This window comes from Argentina silus, assembly GCF_951799395.1.
Source record: "Argentina silus genome assembly, chromosome: 14".
Lineage (NCBI taxonomy): Eukaryota > Metazoa > Chordata > Actinopteri > Argentiniformes > Argentinidae > Argentina > Argentina silus.
In genome coordinates, this window is record NC_139668.1 from 9,405,996 (window position 1) to 9,427,640 (window position 21,645).

Genomic DNA, 21,645 nt, shown 5'->3' on the forward strand with positions numbered 1-21,645 from the left:
ACTCAGTCATCAATACAGATATTCTTTCTAGAACTGGGGGTTTCAAACGTCACCAGGGCCTTTTTTGCTGCCCGCCATCTAATTTAATTCCTTCCTCCCCTCAACATTAATTTGCCTCAGAGTTTACTCAAAAGCTGTGCTGCACTGTGAGTGTGCAAATGAATACATAGAGGTGTAAAAGATCAATTCTGTCGTTGACATGTTGTTCAGGTGTACCACTCTGTGTGTCTCCTGACATTTGCCTATCAAGTTAGCATGTTAGGCAAATTGCAATTGACATTCCTAGTCTAGACTTGCATAGAATTTAAATGTTTGTCTATTTTCCCTTTGATGTTAGTGAGAGCGTTTCTGGGCCACTATAAAAAGCCATATATGCCCTAAAGTTAAATAAAATTGTATTTATTTCTGTGTTTATTTACACATAACCACTACTGTTATAGCTAAGTCGGCAACACTTTGCTGACTGCAGAGAGACATTGCGCAGCTCTTAATAATAAAGCAATATTTAATCTCTTGAAAAAAGAGATCACACTGTACTGGAAGCCATTGAAGATACAACAACAATTGTTGGAACTGAAAGTATTTATTTTACTGATAAAGATTTCTGAGAAAGAATGCATGAATTTTGAAAAAACTCCAAAGCAATTTTACAGATCACAACATCGTCAATTGCAATGCTGGGCTTTAAAACATGAATGGAGGAGGGAGAGGCAGGAGTGGAGGGTCTCAGCAGGTAGGCTCAATCTGTTGTTGCTTGGTCTTTTGATTTGTCTGGCTGGTCTTCTTTCTTGTCATGGTCTGAATCAGAGGAAGAGGAAGAAGAGGAAGAAGAGGAGGAGGAGGAGGAGGAGGAAGAGGAGGAGGAATCCTTTCTTGACTTATTAGGTGCATCCTTTTTGGGTGCCTCCGCCATTGTTGTTGGGACCTCCGCCTTACTAACCTTGACCTTCTCTTTCACGATAGGAGCTTCCACCTTCTTAGTAGGGGCTTCCACCTTCTCAGTAGGGGCTTCCACCTTCTTAGTAGGGGCTTCCACCTTCTCAGTAGGGGCTTCCACCTTCTTAGTAGGGGCTTCCACCTTCTTAGTAGGAGCTTCCACCTTCTTAATAGGGGCTTCCACCTTCTTAGTAGGGGCTTCCACCTTCTCAGTAGGGGCTTCCACCTTCTTAATAGGGGCTTCCACCTTCTTAATAGGGGCTTCCACCTTCTTAGTAGGGGCTTCCACCTTCTCAGTAGGGGCTTCCACCTTCTTAGTAGGGGCTTCCACCTTCTCAGTAGGGGCTTCCACCTTCTTAGTAGGTGGTGCTTCCTGCTTAGTGGGGGCCTTCTTCTCCTCCTTTGCAGGGATGCTTTTATTAGTTACTGGAGCCTCTGTCTTTGCCTTCTCAACAACCTCCTCCTTCGCCACCTTCTTAGCTGGCTGGGGCGGCCCTGTTGGGGAAAACAAAGAAACAGGAGATTGATCAGTGTAAAAGCTACGTGGCATCAGAATGAACAAGGAGCTGTGTCTCAAAGCACCAAAAAGGGCTTCCTTTCCATGTCTCCTTTCTTTCATTTCTATACTTATACCTTTACAAAAGAGGGACTGACGAAGACATGCAATTTGAATAGAAAATGAATGAGTCATTCTATTCAAACATGCATATTTGCATACACTGAATTGGGATTGACAGCAACCCTGAGGCACACGTTGTCAGCATACACTAACATAACCGCAGGATCCGGACGGATGTCTTCTGCATCGACAAACACTCCTGCAAGGAATCACTCAGGAACACCTCTATTCATTTAATTGTCCTTATTCACAAAAATCATCAAATCACAGTACTGTACATTAATATTGTGCTCCCCCACTACAGTGTTTCAACCATAGTTTTGTCAACATGCAGTGTTCATAATGTGTGAGAACGGCTCTTGAAGTAATAAAGTGCAGTGACATTGCAAAGACACAGTGATATGAACCATAACCTGGACCAATAATCTGGAGTGGTGCGAGGGTTGGATTGGGCTATGGTTGATTGGGAATATGACACATGACACAGACATGCTTGGACAATGGATATGACAATGGATATATATATACACATACAGTACCAGTCAAAAGTTTGGACACAAGAGTGTGCAAAGCTGTCGTCAAAGCAAAAGGTGGCTACTTTGAAGAATCTAAAATATAAACCATATTCTGGTTTGTTTAACACTTTTCTGTTTACTACATAATTCCATATGTGTTCCTTCATAGTTTTGATGCCTTCAATATTAATCTACAATTGTGTCCAAACTTTTGACTGGTACTGTATATATATATATATATATATATATAATTACAATATACAACGGCCCTAGTGGATTCATCCCAATACAATACATCAGATCAAATGTTCCAGGCTGGTGGGTCCATAACTTACCAGTCATCATCCCCTGCTCTAAAGAAAAGTCCGGGCTGTTAGGAGAGAAGAGGATTAGAGTACACTGATAGTAATGGAGGACAGGGAACTTGGGCAATAACAAGTATTGACTGCAGATGTGTTTGAGTTGTATCAGTAGTTGTCATGCAGAGGTCTACTGATATTTCCACAATATGATCAGAGAGAGATCATTTTAGTAGGATATGGACATGGATTTCTATTAGTGTGATGAAACCATTGGTAAACTATCCCTAGGGCGGAAGTCCTAGTCTTGTACATCTGTTTGCGGGCCCACCTGTCATCGGCGGTGCCATGCATCAGGTGGCGGTAGGTTTCGATCTCTGCCTCCAGCTTCATCTTGACGTGTAGGAGGTCCTGGTAGTCTTCCACCTGCCGCTCCACCTGCGTCCGCACCTGGCTCAGCTCCGACTCCACTTGCCTCAGAATGTTGTGCAGGCGGCCCATCTCGCGCCCGTAGCGCTCCTGTGTGTCCTTCAGGGTCTGCTCCAGAGAGTGGATCTGAGAGGGGACAGTGACGGGGACAGGGAAAGACAACACTTGGTTTGGTCATGTGGTACACCACGGTGGAGGTCTGTTTGTTTGTTTGTTTGTTTGTTTGTTTGTCTGTTTGTTTGATTGGATCTCTTTTAGCGCATCATGGAAAATCTTCCAAGGGTCCCTAAAATGCAAAAGAAATGGTCGGTGTATCAGGTTTGTCAGTGCTGTGTCAACTCAATTGTGACCCTGACCCTGCACAAGACTGTTGAAGTGAGAACTGATATCATGTGACTAGATCTGTGAAAGCTACACAATAGAACACTGGCGTTCATCTATCCAATTGAAATGTTCATGTCATCAATTAGTCGACTTGAGCAAGGCGATGAAAAGCACTTATCAGACACATACATTTTTGTTTTGATGTGTACGTGAAATTCCAGGTGGCGTGTTGGCGACAGTGGAAAGGAACACTTGTCTGGTTTGTAATAACAGTGTTGAACATAATAACGGGGTAGGTAGGAATGTATCTTGACAGTGCAGAGAAAGACTGGTAGGTGGGAGGGTATTGTGGTCAGCATTGTTATTGCCCTGTGATACAGATACTGTACATGTATGTTGACTTTGTTATTGTCGTTTCGGCTGCAGGGCCTTCTGTCAAGACATCTCCGGACTTGTCTTGAGAAAGACACTTTGCGTCTTAATGCAAAAACACAGAGCCTTTGTTCTTTATCCTTAGCTTTGGTGTTCTGTAGTGTGTAGCCTCAGGTGGTATTTACTTACTGGGTTTCACCAGTTTTAAGCTGTATGTTTATTTGAGTTTACATGGTGATGACAGAGCATCCTTCAGGTCCTGAAGATATCTGCGTGCGTGTGTGCGTGCGTGCATGCATGTGTTTACCATGTTGAGAATGGCATGGAAGTCGATCTCCAGCAGTTGTCTCTGTTTGCGAAGTTCTTTGAGCTCAGCCTTGCCTGCCTGCAGAGCCTCAGTGTTCTCAGCCTCCTCCACCTTGATGTTGTCAAACTGTCATTGAGAGGGTGGGGGGGGGGAGGGGGGGAGGGGGGGGGAGGGGGGGAGGGGGGGTGAGAAAGAGAAAATGCAACAGTAAGGAAGGGAGTTGCTAGGGCAGAAGCTATGGAATATTCATAGCTACATTATTAAAAACATTTACATGAATTATTGTATGAATGAATATACAGTACTTGATTGACAGTAGGCCAGTAGGCACATACCTTGCTCTGGTACCAAGTGTCGGTATCCTTGAGGTTCTTCTGGGCCAGTTTTGTATACTGGCTACGGATCTTGTTGAGGGTGTCACTCAGATTGGACTCCTGAGAGTCAAACTCAACACTGACATTGGAGTCCTTGATCCTCTTTCGGAGGGCATCAAGCTCCTACAAGGAGAGAATAGAATTGTCATGGCTCATTTCTACCTTAAAAAATGTGTGTGTGTGTGTGTGTGTGTGTGTGTGTGTGTGTGTGTGTGTGTGTGTGTATACATATGTGTATACTGCACATTGTCCTTACTTCCTCATGGTCCTTTTTGAGGAAGGCCAGCTCCTCCTTCACAGCGTCGACCTGGTGGTCCAGCTGGACCTGGTTGACCTGCACGTCGTCAAGCATCTTCTTCAGACCATTCAGGTCATGCTCCACACTCTGCGTTGCCTGTTTCTCATTCTCCAACCTGCATGAAGGGAAGGGGAAGGGAGTGGATAAGTAAACGGGTCACGCCCTCTCAGCTTTTTTTGGCAAATACTTATGAGTTAGCCATGCAGTCACTAAAGAATTGCTGTAAAAAATGTTGTGCTATTTTGTTAATATTTTGCTATTTTGTAATTTTTTTTGTTCATATTTTGCTTATATATTGTTGTTTTTTTATGTCCCATGCACCAACCTCACCAAGTCAATTTCCTGTATATGCAGATATACTTGGCCAAATAAAATAATTCTGATTCTGATTCTAAAGGTATGATACACATTGCTATGTAATCCATATCATTATCAAGGCCTACTGTCATATCGTTATCATCATTATCATCAAAAAAGCTAAACTAGTCTGAGAGACAAGAAGCCACATAAATGTTTCAAGAGGAATTGTAGGCAATGACACCTAATTTAACTACTACATTTACATTTAAAAAAAAGTTTGTTTTTTTCCATTTGAAAATATAGTAGGTCAAGGTATAATACGTTTATTTAGTCTTTGCAGAAATAGGTGCGAAAGAACATCTTCCTAACAATTTCTTGTGAAATTAAAGTGATCAACAAACCAGTACGCAAATATCTGCAAGTTTTTATGAAAATGTGTCATAGTCTCACTTGTTTTTGAAGTCATCATTGGCCAGCTTGCTGTTGTCAATCTGAAGCAGCAGCCGTGCGTTATACATGGTCATCTCACGGAGCTGAAACAAGACATGATCATATATAGAAGACATGATCATATATAGTTAAAGAACTAGACAAATATCAACCAACAGATTGATTCGAATCTGAAACCTTGAATTCAAACTGAAATAGCCATTCTATATTAGAAGAAATAATATTATAACATTTAAATAATAGGGTATAATAGGCCTACAAAAATTGGTGTCTGTAGGCGATTTGCAAACTTTATTGTAACTTTTAAATACATTTCAAACGCATTCATTTCTAATAGAAGTAGTCTATATGGTATTTCTCTAACTATTGAAATATGATGTGCCGGAAAAATCACCTTCTTCCTGAGGTCGGCTAATGGCTTCTCAATTTCATCCCATTTATGCGCTGTAGGGTCTCCTCTCCTCGCCAGGATATCTTGGATTTGATCCTCCAGGTTCTTGTTAGACTTCTCCAACTGCTTCACCCTGCCAAGGTACCCGGACAGCCGTTCATTTAGACCCTGCATCGTCTTCTTATGTTCCGGGTCGGTGGCATTGCTGACGGGAGCAGCTGACTCCTTCTCCGGGTCCGCGCGCATCGCATTCCGTAGACCCTCCAGACTGGCCACGGACACCCTGGAGCCTCTTCCTCCGGCTCCACCGAACATGCTTCCTGAAGTATTCTTAGACATGGTGAAGGTGGTTGGATCGGTGATGCGAAATCAGAGAAGAGTATAACCAGGATTGGTGATGCTCAGGTGATGTAGAGAAGCGGAGGACCGTTTTTATACAGCTGTTTAACACCTGCCTAGGGCCCCACGACGCCATTGGTTCAACGAAGTCCAGCACACCTCCAGAATAACAGGTTTAGGTTCGAAATTCAAGTATTTCCTCTTCGGTTTTCGTTGTAAAATTGAATTTCACCTGTTGATTGGACGCGGACGAATACCCGAGGGGTGAGGGGTGGTCCTTACCCACTTTAAAAGCCGGTGATTTCCCGAGGACAGGTACAGGTCCTTGAGAATCACTTTCTTTTCTGTCGCTTAACTTTTCTTACTTATTGCCAAGATGTCAAAACCCAAAGCCGGCAGCGGATACAGCAGCCAATCCTACACCTCAGGCGGTGCCGGTCGGGCTGCCGCACCCAAAAGCTACCCGATATGTGCACCTATCAAGAAGGAGCTGCTCAACCCCGTGAACACCAAGGTGGACCCCAACGACAATACGGCCAAGACCAAGGAGAAGGACCAGATGGTCGGACTCAATGACAAGTTTGTAGCGTTCATTGACAAGGTGTGTAAGGCTTGTTTTACATCTATCTTATTCGTCTGAAGCAATAGGCCTAAGCCATATATGATGCACCAGAGCCATATACATACGTTTATGTTAATTGTAGGCAATTGTCTTTCAATGGTTCTAGTTATTATAGATAATGAAATTAAATGGCTCTCTAATTTTGAACATAACCTTACCTTTACGGCTTTGTCTGTAATATTTATATCCACATTAATAATACTTTTAATCCACAAAATGTCACACACTTAGAATCTTTACCAGTCAATCAATCAAATGAATTTGTATAGCACTTTTTACATAGACAAATGTCGCAAAGTGCTTCACAACAAGAACACTAAACATTATAAACAATAAATACAATGCAAAAAATATGAACTAACGCCCCCCCCCCAAAAAATAAAAAAAATAAAAATCATAATACATAATTAAAGAATTAAATTGATATTATGCACTCAACTAAGAGCTTTACAGCATCCCAGGAGACGAGTTCATGGTTAAACATGTTACCTGGGAACAACGGTCAGCAAACTGTTGCTCTAACCTGCCAGACATCGCGTCTTCTAATACACAAATATGGTAATCACACGTACGGTAATGCATTTCCATGGCCGAGGCGCCACCGTGTGGTTAATGATACCAACACCAATTCACGATATGAAATTCAAGAGCCACACCTTTTCTATACCTTTTCTATACGTTAATGACTACCACTTCGTATATATTATTTTAATTTGTAGATTTTCCTTAAGATGTTCATTGGCTTTAGAATTGTGTTCGGTATGTCTCTCAGGTTCAACATTTCTTTCTGCTAAGAGAAAGATTTTTGTTAGGCTTTCATCCTGAATGCATATGATGAGTGGAAACTATGAGTGTAGGCCTAAAAAGTATGTAAATGTAGCAACCAGTGAGGAATGTTTTAACATGAGGTGATGAAGTCAATTGTACAATCCTGTCCATCAAGACTAACAGGCGTAGTGTCATTTTGTAAAACAAATTCCTGCTACCAGACAGGAACATTCTCTTAATTGGTTACAGTACGATTTGGCCACTGCCACCAAACCTGTTTAAATACTGAAATGATACCCTTTCAGAAATGAGAACATTGCATTGAAGACTTTAACTTTCCTGCAATGTTGTTGTTTTTTTGTTTTTTTAATTATTATTAGAAAAGGCAGTTTACTTGCTCCTTCTGATTCTATTAGATCTAAACTGAGTGTTGCCAGCCGTTGCTGTAATTTCTAAGACATGCACTTAAAACAGTCTGGATCATTCTACAACAGCGCAAACAATAATTATAACAATGATACACATTATTTAAGGTATAACAAAAAAACAACTTAAAAATAAATAAATAAAGATGCATATGTAGTTAGGTCACAACACAAAATACAATGATTCTGTCTGTCTGTCTGTCTGTCTGTCTGTCTGTCTGTCTGTCTGTCTGTTGGCCTGCCTAACCCCTTCCCCACCCCACCCCTCTCTATCCTCCCTCTCTCTCTCTCTCTCTCTCTCTCTCTCTCCCTCTCTCTCTCTCTCTCTTTCCCTCTCCCCCACCTTCTCATCCTCAGGTGCAAACCCTGGAGCAGAAGAACAAGGTTCTGGACACCAGGCTGAAGATCCTGCTGGAGCAGGAGAGCTACAAGGGCAACATTGACGACATCGTAAACAAGCTGAAGAGTGACCTGGAGAGGCAGATTGAGGGCGTGGCCCGGGACCGAAAGAAGCTGGAGGCGGAATTAGCCAAAAAACAGGAAGAATTGGAACAGACCCGTCAAGGGTGAGTGATCCCTCCCCTTCTATTCTATTCTATTCTGTTCTGTTTCATATCAGGTTATTCTTTCCTTTTCTTTTGACTTCTGTCCAATTACTTTCACATTTCATGACTGTACCAGAGGCTTTAGCACCTTTTAGAATGAAATGCAGTCCTAGCACCTGTAGTGTAAGCCGGAATACACAATAGAATAGAATATAAAGAAATACAATAGATGGACTCCATTGGTATCATGCCATGTTGCATGTTCGATATGTTTGTAACTTTTGACACGCAGGGCCTGTGGCACCATATACCCTAAGGTCAAATTAATTCCTGGAAAGCCCACAGTTCATAAGGCCTCACAACCAAAGTTACAGGAACCTCAAATCACTCTGGAGAGACAAACAGCATTATCCCACGCTACACTATTTCGTGCAGCATGTTTTTCCCCCATCTGGGTCACTCTTCTTGGTCATAGGGTTATTATCCATCATTTTTACATAAGCTCCTGTCCTGTGGGTTGAGTAAGATCCTGGAGAGTTCTAGTGTGACCTGCACTATGTCTACTGTCAAGACCCTAACTAGGGGCCGCTTTACCATGCAGTACCCAGAGAAGAGGCTCAGAGAGTGGGGAGACTCTTAGGGCAGAGAGCCAAACATTGGTGTTAGGCCCATCCATCCAGGCCTGGTTTCCATAAGTCTCTGGTACCTCAGTCTGGATCAGCTCAACACAGGCACGCTATGGTGGCTGTCTGAGAGTGGGGAGAGTGTGTGTGTGTGTGTGTGTGTGTGTGTGTGTGTGTGTGTGTGTGTGTGTGTGTGTGCACGCGCACACACACATAACAGACGGTTATGTGTGTGTGTGCCGGACGGGCTCATTGTAATGCATGGAATGGAATAAGGAATGGTACACTCTGTTGATTCTCTTCACATGAATCTGTTGTTTGACAGGTACGAGGATGAGTTCCAAAAGAAGACAGAGTTGGAGAATGACTTTGTTATCGCCAAAAAGGTGAGGCATTTTAAATATCTATCTATCGGTATGTCTGTTTTTCTGTCTGTCTGTTTGGCCGTACATCTATCTTGTACTAAATAACTGTGTGTGTGTGTGTGTGTGTGTGTGTGTGTGTGTGTGTGTGTCACAGGATGTAGATGAGGGTAATCTGGCAGCAGTGGACAAGGCTCTGGAGCTAGAGGAGCTGATGGGAGAACTGGACTTCCTGAGGCATGGTTATGACGAGGTATATATAATGTGTATATTCATTTAGGTTTTATTTAAATGGGCCACATTGACCTATTGATTAACAAATGATCAGATACAAATGACCATAGCGAATTCTCGACACATGTAGATGTGAATTTCAAATGGTCTCAAATGTGGGAGCCAATGTTGAAGGAGGTGGGAAGGGAACACAAGCCAAATGGTCCCACTCATGCTCTGTCTTCTCCCTGTGACGTCCCAGGAGGTCAAGGAGCTGGAGTCTCAGGTCCAGAACGAGACAGTGGTCATGAGGGAGAACAACAAGAGAGCTCTGGACATGGACGAGATCATCGCGAGCGTCAAGGCCCAGTACGCCGAAGTGGCCTCCCGAACTCGGGAGGAGGCCGAGCAATGGAACCAGAAGAAGGTCAGACTGTGATGATGATGATGATTTTGGTCATGGTGTTGATGATGATGATGATGATGATGGTAATTCCCTGTCTCTCTCTCCCCTGCCCACTCTTCCCTCCCTGTCTCACCCTCTCTTCCCACTCCCCACTCCTCCTCTCCCTCCCCCATCTCCCCCTCCCTCTACCCTCTCCCACCCGTGCACTCTCCTCTCATTCCCTCTCCACTCTCTCCCCTACCGGCACTCCTCCTCCTCGTCCTCTCTCTCCTCCCCCCTCTCCTCTCCCCCCTCAGATGGATGACATGGTGAAGAATGCGGGAAAGCATGAGCAGGAGGTGAAGGAAGTGAAGAAGGACATCTCCGAAATGCATCGCCTCGTCCAGAGACTCACTGGGGAGATGGAGGCCCTCAAGAAGAAGGTGGGATGCTCGCACATGCACACACACACACACACACACACACACACACACACACACACACACACAGGTTGGCATGACAAGACTGACACACTTAATGACCCTTTGCCCCTCCTCTGTATTGCTCTCCCCTCCCTCCTCTCCCACCTCTCCCACTGACTCTCCCTTTGTCCCTCTCCCCTCCTTATCCCTCTGCACCCCCCCCCCCCCATTCCTCCCTGTCCAGAAAGACAGTGAGGAAAAGGAAATTGAAGAGGCGGAGGTGGTAGGCCAGAAGGCTGTGCAGCAGACCCGGGACAACATTTTGCAGCTGGAGGAAGCTCTGCGCCGGGCCAAGCAGGACATGGCCCGCCAGGTCAGGGAGTACCAGGAGCTGATGAACCTCAAGCTGGCCCTGGACATCGAGATCGCCACCTACAGGAAACTCCTGGAGGGAGAGGAGAAGAGGTGTGTGTGTGTGTGTGTGTGTGTGTGTGTGTGTGTGTGTGTGTGTGTTTGTGTGTGGAGGAGGGGGAGCAAAGTTTGTGTGAGTGGATGTGTGTCAGCTGGGGGAGGGGGGTCTTTTAAACCTTGTCCCTGAACATGTGATTTGCGTTTGACTTAAAGTGGCGCTCATTTAGAATTTCCTGTCTTTTTGCGGCTTTTGGTAAGCCATAACTTCTCACTTAAAACATAGGGTTAGTTTCTGGTCCACAATAAACTCCTGCTTAGCCTGTTCTGTCTCTCTTCTCGTTGCAGAATGGACGCCCATAACCGTCAGTCAGGTAGGACTGTTCTGTTTCCCTACTAATGATTCACTCTCCTTTTAACCATGAGTATTTTCAACCTTGGGACTGCTGGCTACTTTAAAAAATGATGTGGCCTACTTAAGAGCATATCCTTCCAATCTTACTCACTTAGGATAAAATACTCACTTGAGATCTACATATGTTACACAGATTTTGTGCAAATCTCCCATTGATATCAGTGTACGATTAATGCGAAAGTCTGTTATTCACTCAATAATTTAAGTTAAGATAGTAGTAGTAGTAGTAGTAGTAGTAGTAGTAGTAGTCATAGTCAAATGGAAAAGAGAAAGATTGTGTTGATTGTGCGTTGTTTTGTGTCATGTTGTGTCAGTGTGTGTGTGTGTGTGTGTGTGTGTGTGTGTGTGTCCTACTAAAGTCAATCCCCATCTCTTTTGATCAGATTATTAAAACAAACCAATCCCAGTCCTTACTTACACGCAGACGTTGATTCTTCATCAAAGCAACCTCGTAAGAAGCCCCTCCTCCAAGATCCTGTCGCCTCGCCAACCGGGAAACGTCTGCTCGTCAAAGTCCAAGTCGAGGAGGGCAGGGTGGTATCCCAGAGCTCGCACTACTTTGATGACTAGCCCAACTGTCTTTCAACCTACCTTCAATAGAACAACAAGCTGTTCTGTTGTTGTGTCTTTCGCCATGTCCCCCATGTTGTGTGTTTTGACATCATGTCTGTCTAATTCTTCTAAATCTTTAACAATACAGTCTTTAACAAGTAACAATATGCAGGATCTTTTCTCCAAGATATATTTTGGTTCTTGTTTGACGCTAACTTCATTGTTTAGATTTGCAGGTGCTTAAAAAAAAACTTTGTTTACAATTCGCTGATTATGTGCTAATTTTTTCTTTCTCGTTAAGGTTGTGGTAAAAAAGAAAACTTTAAAAACAATAACAATGTATTCTTATGTACTAGTGTGAAATGGAAGGCCCTGGTAATGCACAGTTTGAATGTCTCGGAACTATGTTCAAAATAAAAAAGGAAATTGTGATGGAGTTTCATGTGTTCAAGGAGTATGCCTTTTGCCTACATTCATACATACAATGACCTTAAGGTAAATACACAGACCTTCAGTATCGGACACAGACAGAGAAAGTCCAAGACCACCACTGTCATGATATAAGGGGTTGCAGAATACAGTATCTCCTTCTATGAAAACAACAGTCAACAATATTTTGGTAATAATAAACAACTGCTTCGGTACATTTTGGATGTATGGACATGAGAGATCAGACTGGTATGTGGAAAGACTGGAAAGTTTTTAAAAGCTCAGGGCGTTCCATATGCTATACATGGTGTATTCTTTCTGTGTGGGGTGGGTGGGAAGGAGACAGGCTTTCTGGGAATACACGGCTGATGAGGATGATAGATGAGACGATGGTAAGCAGGGTATCTGGAAGGCTGCTTAGGCCTACCATGTCTTAATCTCTCTGTTCTTTCTCTCTATTTCCCTTCTTTTTATCTCTCTTACTCTCTCTGACTCACACACGCACACACACGCACGCACGCACGCACACACACACACACACACACACACACACACACACACACACACACACACACACACACACACACACACACACACACACACACACACACACACACACACACACACACACAGCTCCTCTCCCCCCCACCCCCCCTCACTAGCACACACTCTCTCACACCCACACACATTAGTGTACAACTCTGACCCCTATATTTATAATCTGTCTCTTTTTATGTCATGGAAGAATTCAGACCTTTTATAGTTACACAACACTCTAGTCCTTCCTCTCTGAGAGAAAATATGATGTTTATTTACGGATGTTGAAAAGAGTCTGTCAAAATCACATAAATACCCTTGTGCTACCCTTCTGTGCACCCTACAACAATGTGATGTTCATCTAATGATCACTTTGTTTTGAGTCGGCCACGTTTTGTCTTGTTAGAGCAGACTTGTGGAGCAAAATAGTTCATTTCAAATACAAGGCTCACTTGCTTCGCTGGTTAAAATACGCTTTATTAACTGTGTTCTTTACTGTAAACTATATACATTTCAAATTCTTTGTTGGCCTCTCTGAGGACCCTTTGAAGATTTGAGGATACTAGGACTGGAACAACACACACAATCATCTTGTTTCGAGAATTAACTATGGGAAAGTAACACACTGGCATTCCAACAAATGTTTCTGACACCAATATATGAACACGGACGTATAGACACAGATTTTTACTTACTTCAATTTTCAAACCAAGCAGGGTGGAAAAAGATGTTCTTTCATCGAGATATGAAGTCCAGGAAAAAAAAGTTTCACAAACTCACTGATGCCTTCAACCCTGTCTGGCTATCCTCAGTATGTTCTGCTTATAATAGTTCTATAATAGAATATTCTCAGAATTCTAATCTGCCCTAGAGGTCCAGATGTATTTGTGCCTGTGTAACGCAGCCGTCTCCCTTGTCCGGAGTACATACCAGCGCACAGATAAAGTTTAGGGAGGGAGTGGGAGGAAATGCTACATGCTGAGTTGATTGATGAAGACGATTTATAGTGAGTTAGATCCATCCAACATATTACGCCTATCTATCTTCTCATCTAAATTATTACCTGTTATCCAAATCAACTCGCTCATCTAATGACATGAGTTGTTCTAGACTCTAACCAGGGGAAACTCGAGGCCCCAGTTATAACCGATAATAAGTGCCCAGAGTTTTACCTGATACTTTAGGGTTGTGTAGTCAAAACAAACTGATATCCCTAAACTCTAAACTATTTTTACGAAATGGAAAGACTTGGCAATGTGTTGGCAGTCAGAGATTCAAAGCTAATTTTCTGGCCAAAATCATCGTAGAACATCATTGTTACGCATGCATAGTATTAACATTTTTCAGCTTGACAGTTGTTGAAGTTTACTGAAGTGGGCCTTCAAAAGCATAGCAAAATAATACTTTTCATGATCTATGTAAAATATGCAATGCCCTTAATTGGTCAGAATAGGATCGGTGACAATACGCCTTAAAGTGGCTGTATGGAATTTATTAAGACTACACATACAGCTACTGCACAAACATAACATGCTCAATTGCCAGAATGTCAAGAGTCACTCATGCTTTTAATTGTTGCTTTTGCTATGAGTTAACCGAAATAGGAAGCAATCCAAGGCGCAATTGACCTCTCAACATCAATTAGTAATCCAAGAACATTTAATCCACACCAATAGGCTATTTGCAAATCAAACAGATACACTAGCCCTTAGAGAGCGATCTCCTCCGGGTCCTGCGTTCTCCGTCTCCAACGGTCTCTGAGTTTATGGAGCACTTTACGTGCGGGGTCTGTGTACTGCCGATTGGCCAGGCCTAGGACCAGTGGCACCACCGCCACGCTCCCGATGCCTGTGCACGACAGCACGATGTGCGTGGTAGAGTTGCCAAGCGTCTCCTCGCTGAGTAGGAAGGCCACGCACACGTGCATGTAGATGATGTAGGGCACCCAGCAGGCGAGGAACGTCAGCGACACGGCCGCCACGCAGCGGGTGTAGCGCAGGTTCAGCCTGTGCTCCCGGTCCGAGGCTTGGTTGCCCCTTTCCAGCGAGCGATGGAGCCGGCAGATGTCCTTCAGCTGGCCCCGGGTGATCCACAGCACTCTGCCTGTCATGCCCGCGATGGAGATGATGGCGGGCACCAGCAGCCCGTATACCTCCAGGTAGATGAACTCATTGGTGAAAACACGGCGGTAAGAGCAGCAAATGGACCCGGCTGGCGCCGCCACGCTGGTCGTCCAGTTCACTGGTGAGTGTCGGGTTACCGTGTCGTTTAACAGATGGCAGCCGTTCCAGTCAGGGTCGGCCCGGTTGTTCCAGCCGAATGCGGGGAGGGACGCGTAAAGTAGCGGCGGTCCCCAAACGGCGAGCAGGGCCAGAGGGAAGCAGCGGTGGACCCAGAAGCTGCTGTAGTGGAGCGGGCTGACAATGCACATGTACCTCTCATAGTGAACCATTACCAAGTTGAACAGAAAGGCCAGGAACAAGAAATTAGGAAAAATATGAACCAGGAGGCATGAGTTGAAACTTAGCGGGCGGTTGATTCCCATCCACGGTATGAAAGGGAGCGCCACACCCGTACACAAGTCCGCTACCAGCAGGCTGAGGAATAAGTAGTTGGGCGTGTTGTGGAGCTGCCGGTTGCAGGTGATGCCGAGGATGATGAAGAGGTTGGCGAGGATGATGGCCGTGGACAGGGGCGCGGTGATGGCGTAGATGAGCCGGGCCTCTGCGAGGAGTTGTCGGGAGTGGTTGTGGTCCATTGTTGTTCTGCCTGCTCGACTGCGCGCCAGGCCTCGGCTCCCGACACAGCTCCCATCAAAGAGCAGGTAGCCTGAGTACAGGCAACCCAGAGAGACAGCAACATCAGAGGTAATACAAACAGACCTAGATACAATGACCCAATAAACGAATTAACTGAGATGTGCTTCATTTCGCCTGCCAGACTGGGTGTGCAGGGTCTGATGTGACTTATGCATTGCCTCCATTGCGCTGTGTAAGCTTAATAAAGTGCACCTAATTTGAAAAAAAAACTATTACTATTTGGTCTTCATGCAGCATTTTGGATCTAGAGTATCCGTATCAAAACAAGTCATCAAATTATTATCCAAACTATGTTTGTGCTGTGCTTTCCGTCCGTGATCCCTGATCTAGAGGCAGCTGGCTTGTCGCAGCACTATGGTGTAAACCAGTGATAATTAGAGAAAAGGGAGGACACAGTCTTTCTGGGCCAAGTGAAGTTTCACTTTCTTTGAACAATTTGTTCCGCTGTTCAAAATTACTTTCTTGTCACAATTGGCTAGCACAAACACTCAGTCTATATGGTATCAACTCTAAATTTGAGTGGCACTGTCACGCTAGAATGAATAAAATCATGAAAAATAGAAATGTGAGTATCAATTTGAACTTGTTGACCCCTCAAGATGGCTACAAGGACCCTTCAGGCTGTGGCACTCAATGTTGTTTTCTCAACAGGAAGAAACCTATTGAAACAGAAAACAACATCACTGTAGTTTTCCTGTTTGGTGTGAGCGAGTGTGTGTGTGTGTGTGTGTGTGTGTGTGTGTGTGTGTGTGTGTGTGTGTGTGTGTGAGAGAGAGAGAGAGAGAGAGAGAGTGAGAGAGAGTGAGAGAGAGTGAGAGAGAGAGAGAGACAACCAGACAGCCATACAGAGAGACAGAAAGAGAGACAGAAAGAGAGAGAGATGAATGTGATAAAGTTGTCTGCCTTTGTTTTCTTACTGCTACACAGATTGACCACAAAGGAAATGTAATATCAAGCCCAGGTCTCTGAATAGGGAGGGAGGGAGAGACAACCAATAGCAGGGGTCCACAGTCAGTCAATAATTTATACAGCTAGACTGATGTGACACCTCTCTTTATGCTGGTTATATTTTTGGATCACGTTTGCTGATATCGACAGTACATTATTAATGCGGGGTCAAAGAAAATGACACCACACAAATATAAGCATTCAGGGACACACTTATGCAGTATATAGGCCTCAATGTCACATTTAACACCTGTGTGCAGATACAGGACATCTACTATACAAGTTCCCAGGTGTCGTGTTTATTGTACAGGTTGAACTGTGAAACCATATTTTATGAGTGTAAAGTATTTTTTATGATGTGTGATCAGGTAATAAACATGGCAGAATATGTATTCTTAAATACTGTGTACAGTATTCTACAAAGCTAACGTTTTAATTTACACACATTTGTGACAAAAGAACATTCTAAAGTGTCAAGAAAAAAGAGAGTAGAGAAGGCCTCAAAAACGTTTTAGGTGATACTGACAACAGATACCATTTTGAGAAATAAGTTCTTTTAGAAATAGGTTCTTTTTTATGGCTCTACCATATCGAATTTCATACATTAGCATAATGTTCAATTAACTACTTGACGTTTTACAGAAATAACACAAACAGATACAGCAACTAACAGCACGATGTCCAGTTTGTAATTGATATGTAATTAATTAACCATGTTATGTTTGACACTTTGAATGTACATTTATGGTTGTTTTATGTTTGTAAGCAGGGCTCTCTGGCAAAAGAGACCTCAGTCTCAGTAGGACCCCTTGCCTAAATAAACCTTTAATAATAATGATCTACTTTGAACAAACCTTTTATCATCCAAATGTTGGAGAACCCTATAACCCTAAACCTAACGCTCATGAGAACCTGTAGGAGAACCCTTTAACCCTAAACCTAACGCTCATGAGAACCTGTAGGAGAACCCTTTAACCCTAAACCTAACGCTCATGAGAACCTGTAGGAGAACCCTTTAACCCTAAACCTAACGCTCATGAGAACCTGTAGGAGAACCCTTTAACCCTAAACCTAACGCTCATGAGAACCTGTAGGAGAACCCTTTAACCCTAAACCTAACGCTCATGAGAACCTGTAGGAGAACCCTTTAAAGAACACCTTTCGATGCCATGTAGAAACCTCTCTACAGGGACAAGCCAAACAACTTTTTTTTCCAAAAGTGAAAGTTTCATGGATTTCATTCATGATGGATATTTCATACAGGACAACAGTGACCCTAACTCACCCGTGTAGGAGAAAATATTCCGTTCCTCCGAAAAAAACGTGTTATCAGCGTTTGATCAGAAGAGATGTAGGCAACAGGCAGGTATTATATCCACACGTATAGAACCCAAACAACATTCCAAATCTCTTTAAACAGCTTTCATTTGCTCCACACACACACACACACATACTCACTCCCTTCAGTCTATCCAACACTGCATTGAAGCCCAACAGTGCGACGGCCCCTTTAGGCAGTTCTTGTGGAGAGAGAGGGAGAAAGAGAGAGAGAGAGAGCTCTTGTGGAGAGGGAAAGAGAGAGAGAGGGGGGGGGGGGGGGGCTATGTGTGGGGGCCTCGATTCGGATGCTAAATTTTAAAGGAGAAGTGTACAGCGAGACAAGGGAAGTGGAAACAGCAGCAGTAAAACCGTTAGACCAAGTAGGTCACAGCAGCGTGAGCGGTTCTATTACTGCGACACACTTATCTAGTCCAGCAGACACATGACAGTAGTAGTGTTTTTTTGATGACCAAAGTGTTCCTTCATTGTTTCTAAGCAGCTACATAAAATGTGTCAAATGGTTGTGGTTATGGAGGAGGGTCATTGAAAGGATGCCTACCATTGACCACTTCACTATGTGAAGAGTAAGATATGCTTTTCCAACTCAAAAGATTGAAATGTTATGGGTATGTAGCAAACTGGAGCTACAGGATTGTCAACAACAAAAAAACTTTTCTGTAAGTATAGTTACTCCCATACTGCTATCTCTGCGTGACGCAAAACCCAGATATATATCTAACAGCATGTAAGAATCCTCCTTCTAAGCACTATAAAACACCGGATAGACCCTACACATTTCTGTTCGTTTCCAAACATTTACATACAGCAGTATGTAGTATATATAAATAAATTGCATAGGTCAAACATGTCCCATCTTTAAACACGTTTTTGGATGGACGGCCGAGGTGGAAGACGTAGCCTGTGATGTTACGTAAACACAGAGGGCTTCCTCTGGAATAGTTTGGACATGGCCAGGAGACAAATGTCTCAGGGGTGATGGTGAGCTGGTTCAGTGGTGATAACGGTTTTAAACACAACTCCCTTTATCTAGGGAGACACTGTACAGAGACGGCACAATAAATACACACACACACACACACACGCACATGCACATACACTTGATGTAACACTTTACAGGACCTCTTTATTTTATTTAATTTCTGTCCCGACGCTCCTCCATCCCCTCTGCAGGACAGGGAACCCTCAGTAGGTCTACTGAGAAGGGCTAAAGGTCTTTTAAATACCAATGTATTGTTTTTCAAACTGTATATTTGGCATTTTTTTATTATTCTTTTTTCCTGTATGAATAATAAATAAATGAGTGAGTGAATGAATGAGTGTTGCAGCCCAGCAGTAGAATCAGGTGGGTCACAGAGTATTGAGCTAAACCAGCTTATTTTATTCTCGGTATCTCATTGAAATAGGACAAATACGACATGACAAACATACACCAACACGTTTCAGGCCTCCAAGACCTTCGTCAGGTCATATATCTCCGCTCCACTGGTTTGCTACCATATGCCCTCTATGAACAACCCTATCAAATTCCACTAAAGTCTCTTTCATCCAATAGAATAGGTCTTGAGTCCACAAAGGCACAAGTGTTAATCCCCGGGCTGCTCCGTGCCTTTGTCCCACACACACACATTAACCTTTGAGGCCAAACACTAGCCGTGACAGTACGGTGACAGATGAGCAATACATCCTCACTGCAGCATTGAGGCTAATTACACGCATCACAGGTGTGAGCTACCTCAGTCAGGTCAATGGTCCAGTGCTAACCTGCTGTACCAACGGTTGACGTTTCCTTTTGTAAACGTTGTATATGTTTAGTGAAAGGGGGGGGGGGGGGGTTTCTTACATATGGTGATTGTCACACTGGCAATACAATGAGGGTATATGGAGTGTACAAACACACACACACGCACACCCATCCGCCAACACACACACACTGTATATAGTGAGTGTGAGAACGGCCTCATTGTCGTGCTGGTTTGACGTAAGAGGCCCAGATGCAGGAAAGAGGTACTTGGGCACACGCCACTGGTGGACATGTGCTTGTTTCCTACTACTGATGGAGAGTTGAGTGAAGGAGGTGGAGGGGTGGAAGAGACCAATGTGAGGAGGAGGGAAAGGGGTGGAATGGGCTAATGTGAGAAAGAAGGTGTGAGGCAAAATGCAGAGGTCAGAAGGAACAACTGGGATGGAATAATGGAGGGGGAGGATAAGTATAGAGGAATATCAAAAGAAAGACAAGTAAAGAAGGGATTCGGAGGGTATTGGGTTGAAATGGAGTGATGGAGGAGAAGGAGGGACTGTAGAGACTATGGGCCCAATTTGCATGTGCAAAAATGTGTGAAATTGGCCGTCGTCCATTTTACTTTAATATTTCTAATAGGCGCAATGAGAAATAATCCATTGGGAGTTTTGAATACTGCATCTAGCATTTCCATGATATGCATTTTCAGACTGTTACAAAAACTGTGATTGAATAATTTTCATTTTTTCTTCATATATGTTACGACCCTAGCTCGCTAGGTAAAAGAGAAGCAACATAAACCCGGTGGTGTGGGTAAAATTAAAGTTATTTATTAACCAGGAAATGTTAATGTCTTTATGTTACAAACTACAACGAAAAGGAGGCAAATTCCCTATGGGCGCTGAGGAAACAAAAAAAATAAAATAAACAATAACCACAAACGAAAACTGGACTCCAAAATGAGTGAGTCCCTGCTCCTATCTGAGCTAAATAAAAGTAAATACCAATAAACCAAAAACTTCACTAACTAAACAACAGTCTCAAACAAATGTACATAAACCCACAGTCGCCCTTGCCCTAGTGTCTCTAACATTAACAAACTATGTGACAAGATGACTTTATGCGAATCAGTGAATAATAATATAAAGTGAAATACTTTTACCTGTTTCTCAACCTAAACCTCCTCAAAATCTCACACACAGAGCAACGAATATCCCTATATGGATGATCACTAAACAAGATCTGAGTCACACAAACACAAGCAAGGTGGTGAACTATCACAGCTCCAGAACACAGACTCAACAGGCTTTTTATAGTCCATGTGGCTTGGGCTGATTGGTGGAATGGTGATTGGATCAACCAGGAAGTGGGCGGAGCCTTCGGACCATGGACCATATGGAGCCTTCTGCACAACATTAAGGAGACATGACATGTTGAACTGAAACCAACTCAAATTCCAGTTAAAAAAGGAAAATGGAATGTAGGACCTCAAGTATCAACCAGGTGATGGTTCTACCAGACAACAAAGTTACATCAATGTAAATTATGCAGTTTGGAAATCTAGATTACCAAAGTTTGTTCATTGAATTTAACAGCAAGTTGACCAGAAGATAAGCATGTCTGGGCGAATTAAGCTTTTCAAAAAGAGTCAGTTGGAAAAACTTAATTTATCGAAATTGCCTATGAAAAAAACATAATTCAGTAGTTTGTGAAATAATCAAGACTTTGATTTGGAGGTACAGTAAACAATGAAATGGAATGCAGCATTTTATAAATTCTCATTCAGTTTACAGAGTATTCTAAGGGTCAACTAGTAAAACACCTGCTTAAATACAAATGATGTGAACAGAACCAAGGGAAACTTGGGACACTGCCAGTAACCCAACCTTAACAACATTTACAAAAAGGGGTGTCAAATGGTCGTCTAATTAACAAACAATAAGACGGAACATCAAACACCATTGCAGCAACAAATTATGTTAAGGTTTAGACATGAACCTAAAATGCATTGTATGGGGGTTGAATGTAGGTTCCAATATCCATACACAAACCTTTTAGAATTAAGCAATATATTAGTTTGCGTTCTAAATAGTTTGGTATTATGCATATTGGAATAGAGCCATATGCCTTCATTGGATCC

At 43.2% G+C, this 21,645-nt stretch overlaps 3 protein-coding genes across 5 annotated transcripts; 1 reads left to right on the forward strand and 2 right to left on the reverse strand.

Annotated features, from left to right (window-relative positions):
- Window positions 1–573: 573 nt before the first annotated feature.
- LOC310815098 (keratin, type I cytoskeletal 18-like) lies at window positions 574–5,960 on the reverse strand. The gene is made up of 8 exons (XM_083684727.1): window positions 5,618–5,960; window positions 5,224–5,306; window positions 4,432–4,588; window positions 4,137–4,298; window positions 3,802–3,927; window positions 2,701–2,924; window positions 2,406–2,440; window positions 574–1,431 (listed from the first exon to the last, which is right to left on the reverse strand). The coding sequence occupies exons 1-8, from the start codon at window positions 5,951–5,953 to the stop codon at window positions 740–742; spliced, it is 1,815 nt and encodes a 604-aa protein (XP_083540853.1). The 5' UTR covers window positions 5,954–5,960; the 3' UTR covers window positions 574–739.
- A 358-nt stretch (window positions 5,961–6,318) lies between these two features.
- LOC310815100 (intermediate filament protein ON3-like) lies at window positions 6,319–12,119 on the forward strand. 3 transcript variants are annotated; one of them, XM_083684729.1, is made up of 9 exons: window positions 6,319–6,554; window positions 8,126–8,334; window positions 9,262–9,322; window positions 9,456–9,551; window positions 9,774–9,938; window positions 10,214–10,339; window positions 10,563–10,783; window positions 11,075–11,100; window positions 11,566–12,119. In XM_083684729.1, exons 1-9 carry the CDS (start codon window positions 6,330–6,332, stop codon window positions 11,709–11,711), a joined length of 1,275 nt encoding a protein of 424 aa, XP_083540855.1. In that variant the 5' UTR covers window positions 6,319–6,329; the 3' UTR covers window positions 11,712–12,119. The 3 variants fall into 3 exon arrangements, with proteins under 3 accessions (XP_083540855.1, XP_083540857.1, XP_083540856.1); XM_083684731.1 differs by having other exon boundaries at window positions 11,525–11,700; XM_083684730.1 differs by having other exon boundaries at window positions 11,586–11,666.
- A 2,248-nt stretch (window positions 12,120–14,367) lies between these two features.
- Window positions 14,368–15,417, reverse strand: gpbar1 (G protein-coupled bile acid receptor 1; the record flags this gene model as incomplete). Its single annotated transcript, XM_083684733.1, has 1 exon — window positions 14,368–15,417. One exon carries the CDS (start codon window positions 15,415–15,417, stop codon window positions 14,368–14,370), a length of 1,050 nt encoding a protein of 349 aa, XP_083540859.1.
- Between the last annotated feature and the right edge of the window lie 6,228 nt (window positions 15,418–21,645).

What these genes read in the sequence shown, in the direction of transcription:
- LOC310815098 (XM_083684727.1), bottom strand. Translation starts at nt 5,953, where the DNA reads ATGTCTAAGAATACTTCAGGAAGCATGTTCGGTGGAGCCGGAGGAAGA. An exon ending in AATGATGACTTCAAAAACAA is followed by an intron (nt 4,589 to 5,223) that starts GTGAGACTATGA and finishes CCCTTCATGCAG; the next exon opens with GTTGGAGAATGAGAAACAGG. An exon ending in CATGGCACCGCCGATGACAG is followed by an intron (nt 2,441 to 2,700) that starts GTGGGCCCGCAA and finishes CTCTCCTAACAG; the next exon opens with CCCGGACTTTTCTTTAGAGC.
- LOC310815100 (XM_083684729.1), top strand. Translation starts at nt 6,330, where the DNA reads ATGTCAAAACCCAAAGCCGGCAGCGGATACAGCAGCCAATCCTACACC. An exon ending in TGAGGCATGGTTATGACGAG is followed by an intron (nt 9,552 to 9,773) that starts GTATATATAATG and finishes GTGACGTCCCAG; the next exon opens with GAGGTCAAGGAGCTGGAGTC. An exon ending in AGCAATGGAACCAGAAGAAG is followed by an intron (nt 9,939 to 10,213) that starts GTCAGACTGTGA and finishes CTCCCCCCTCAG; the next exon opens with ATGGATGACATGGTGAAGAA.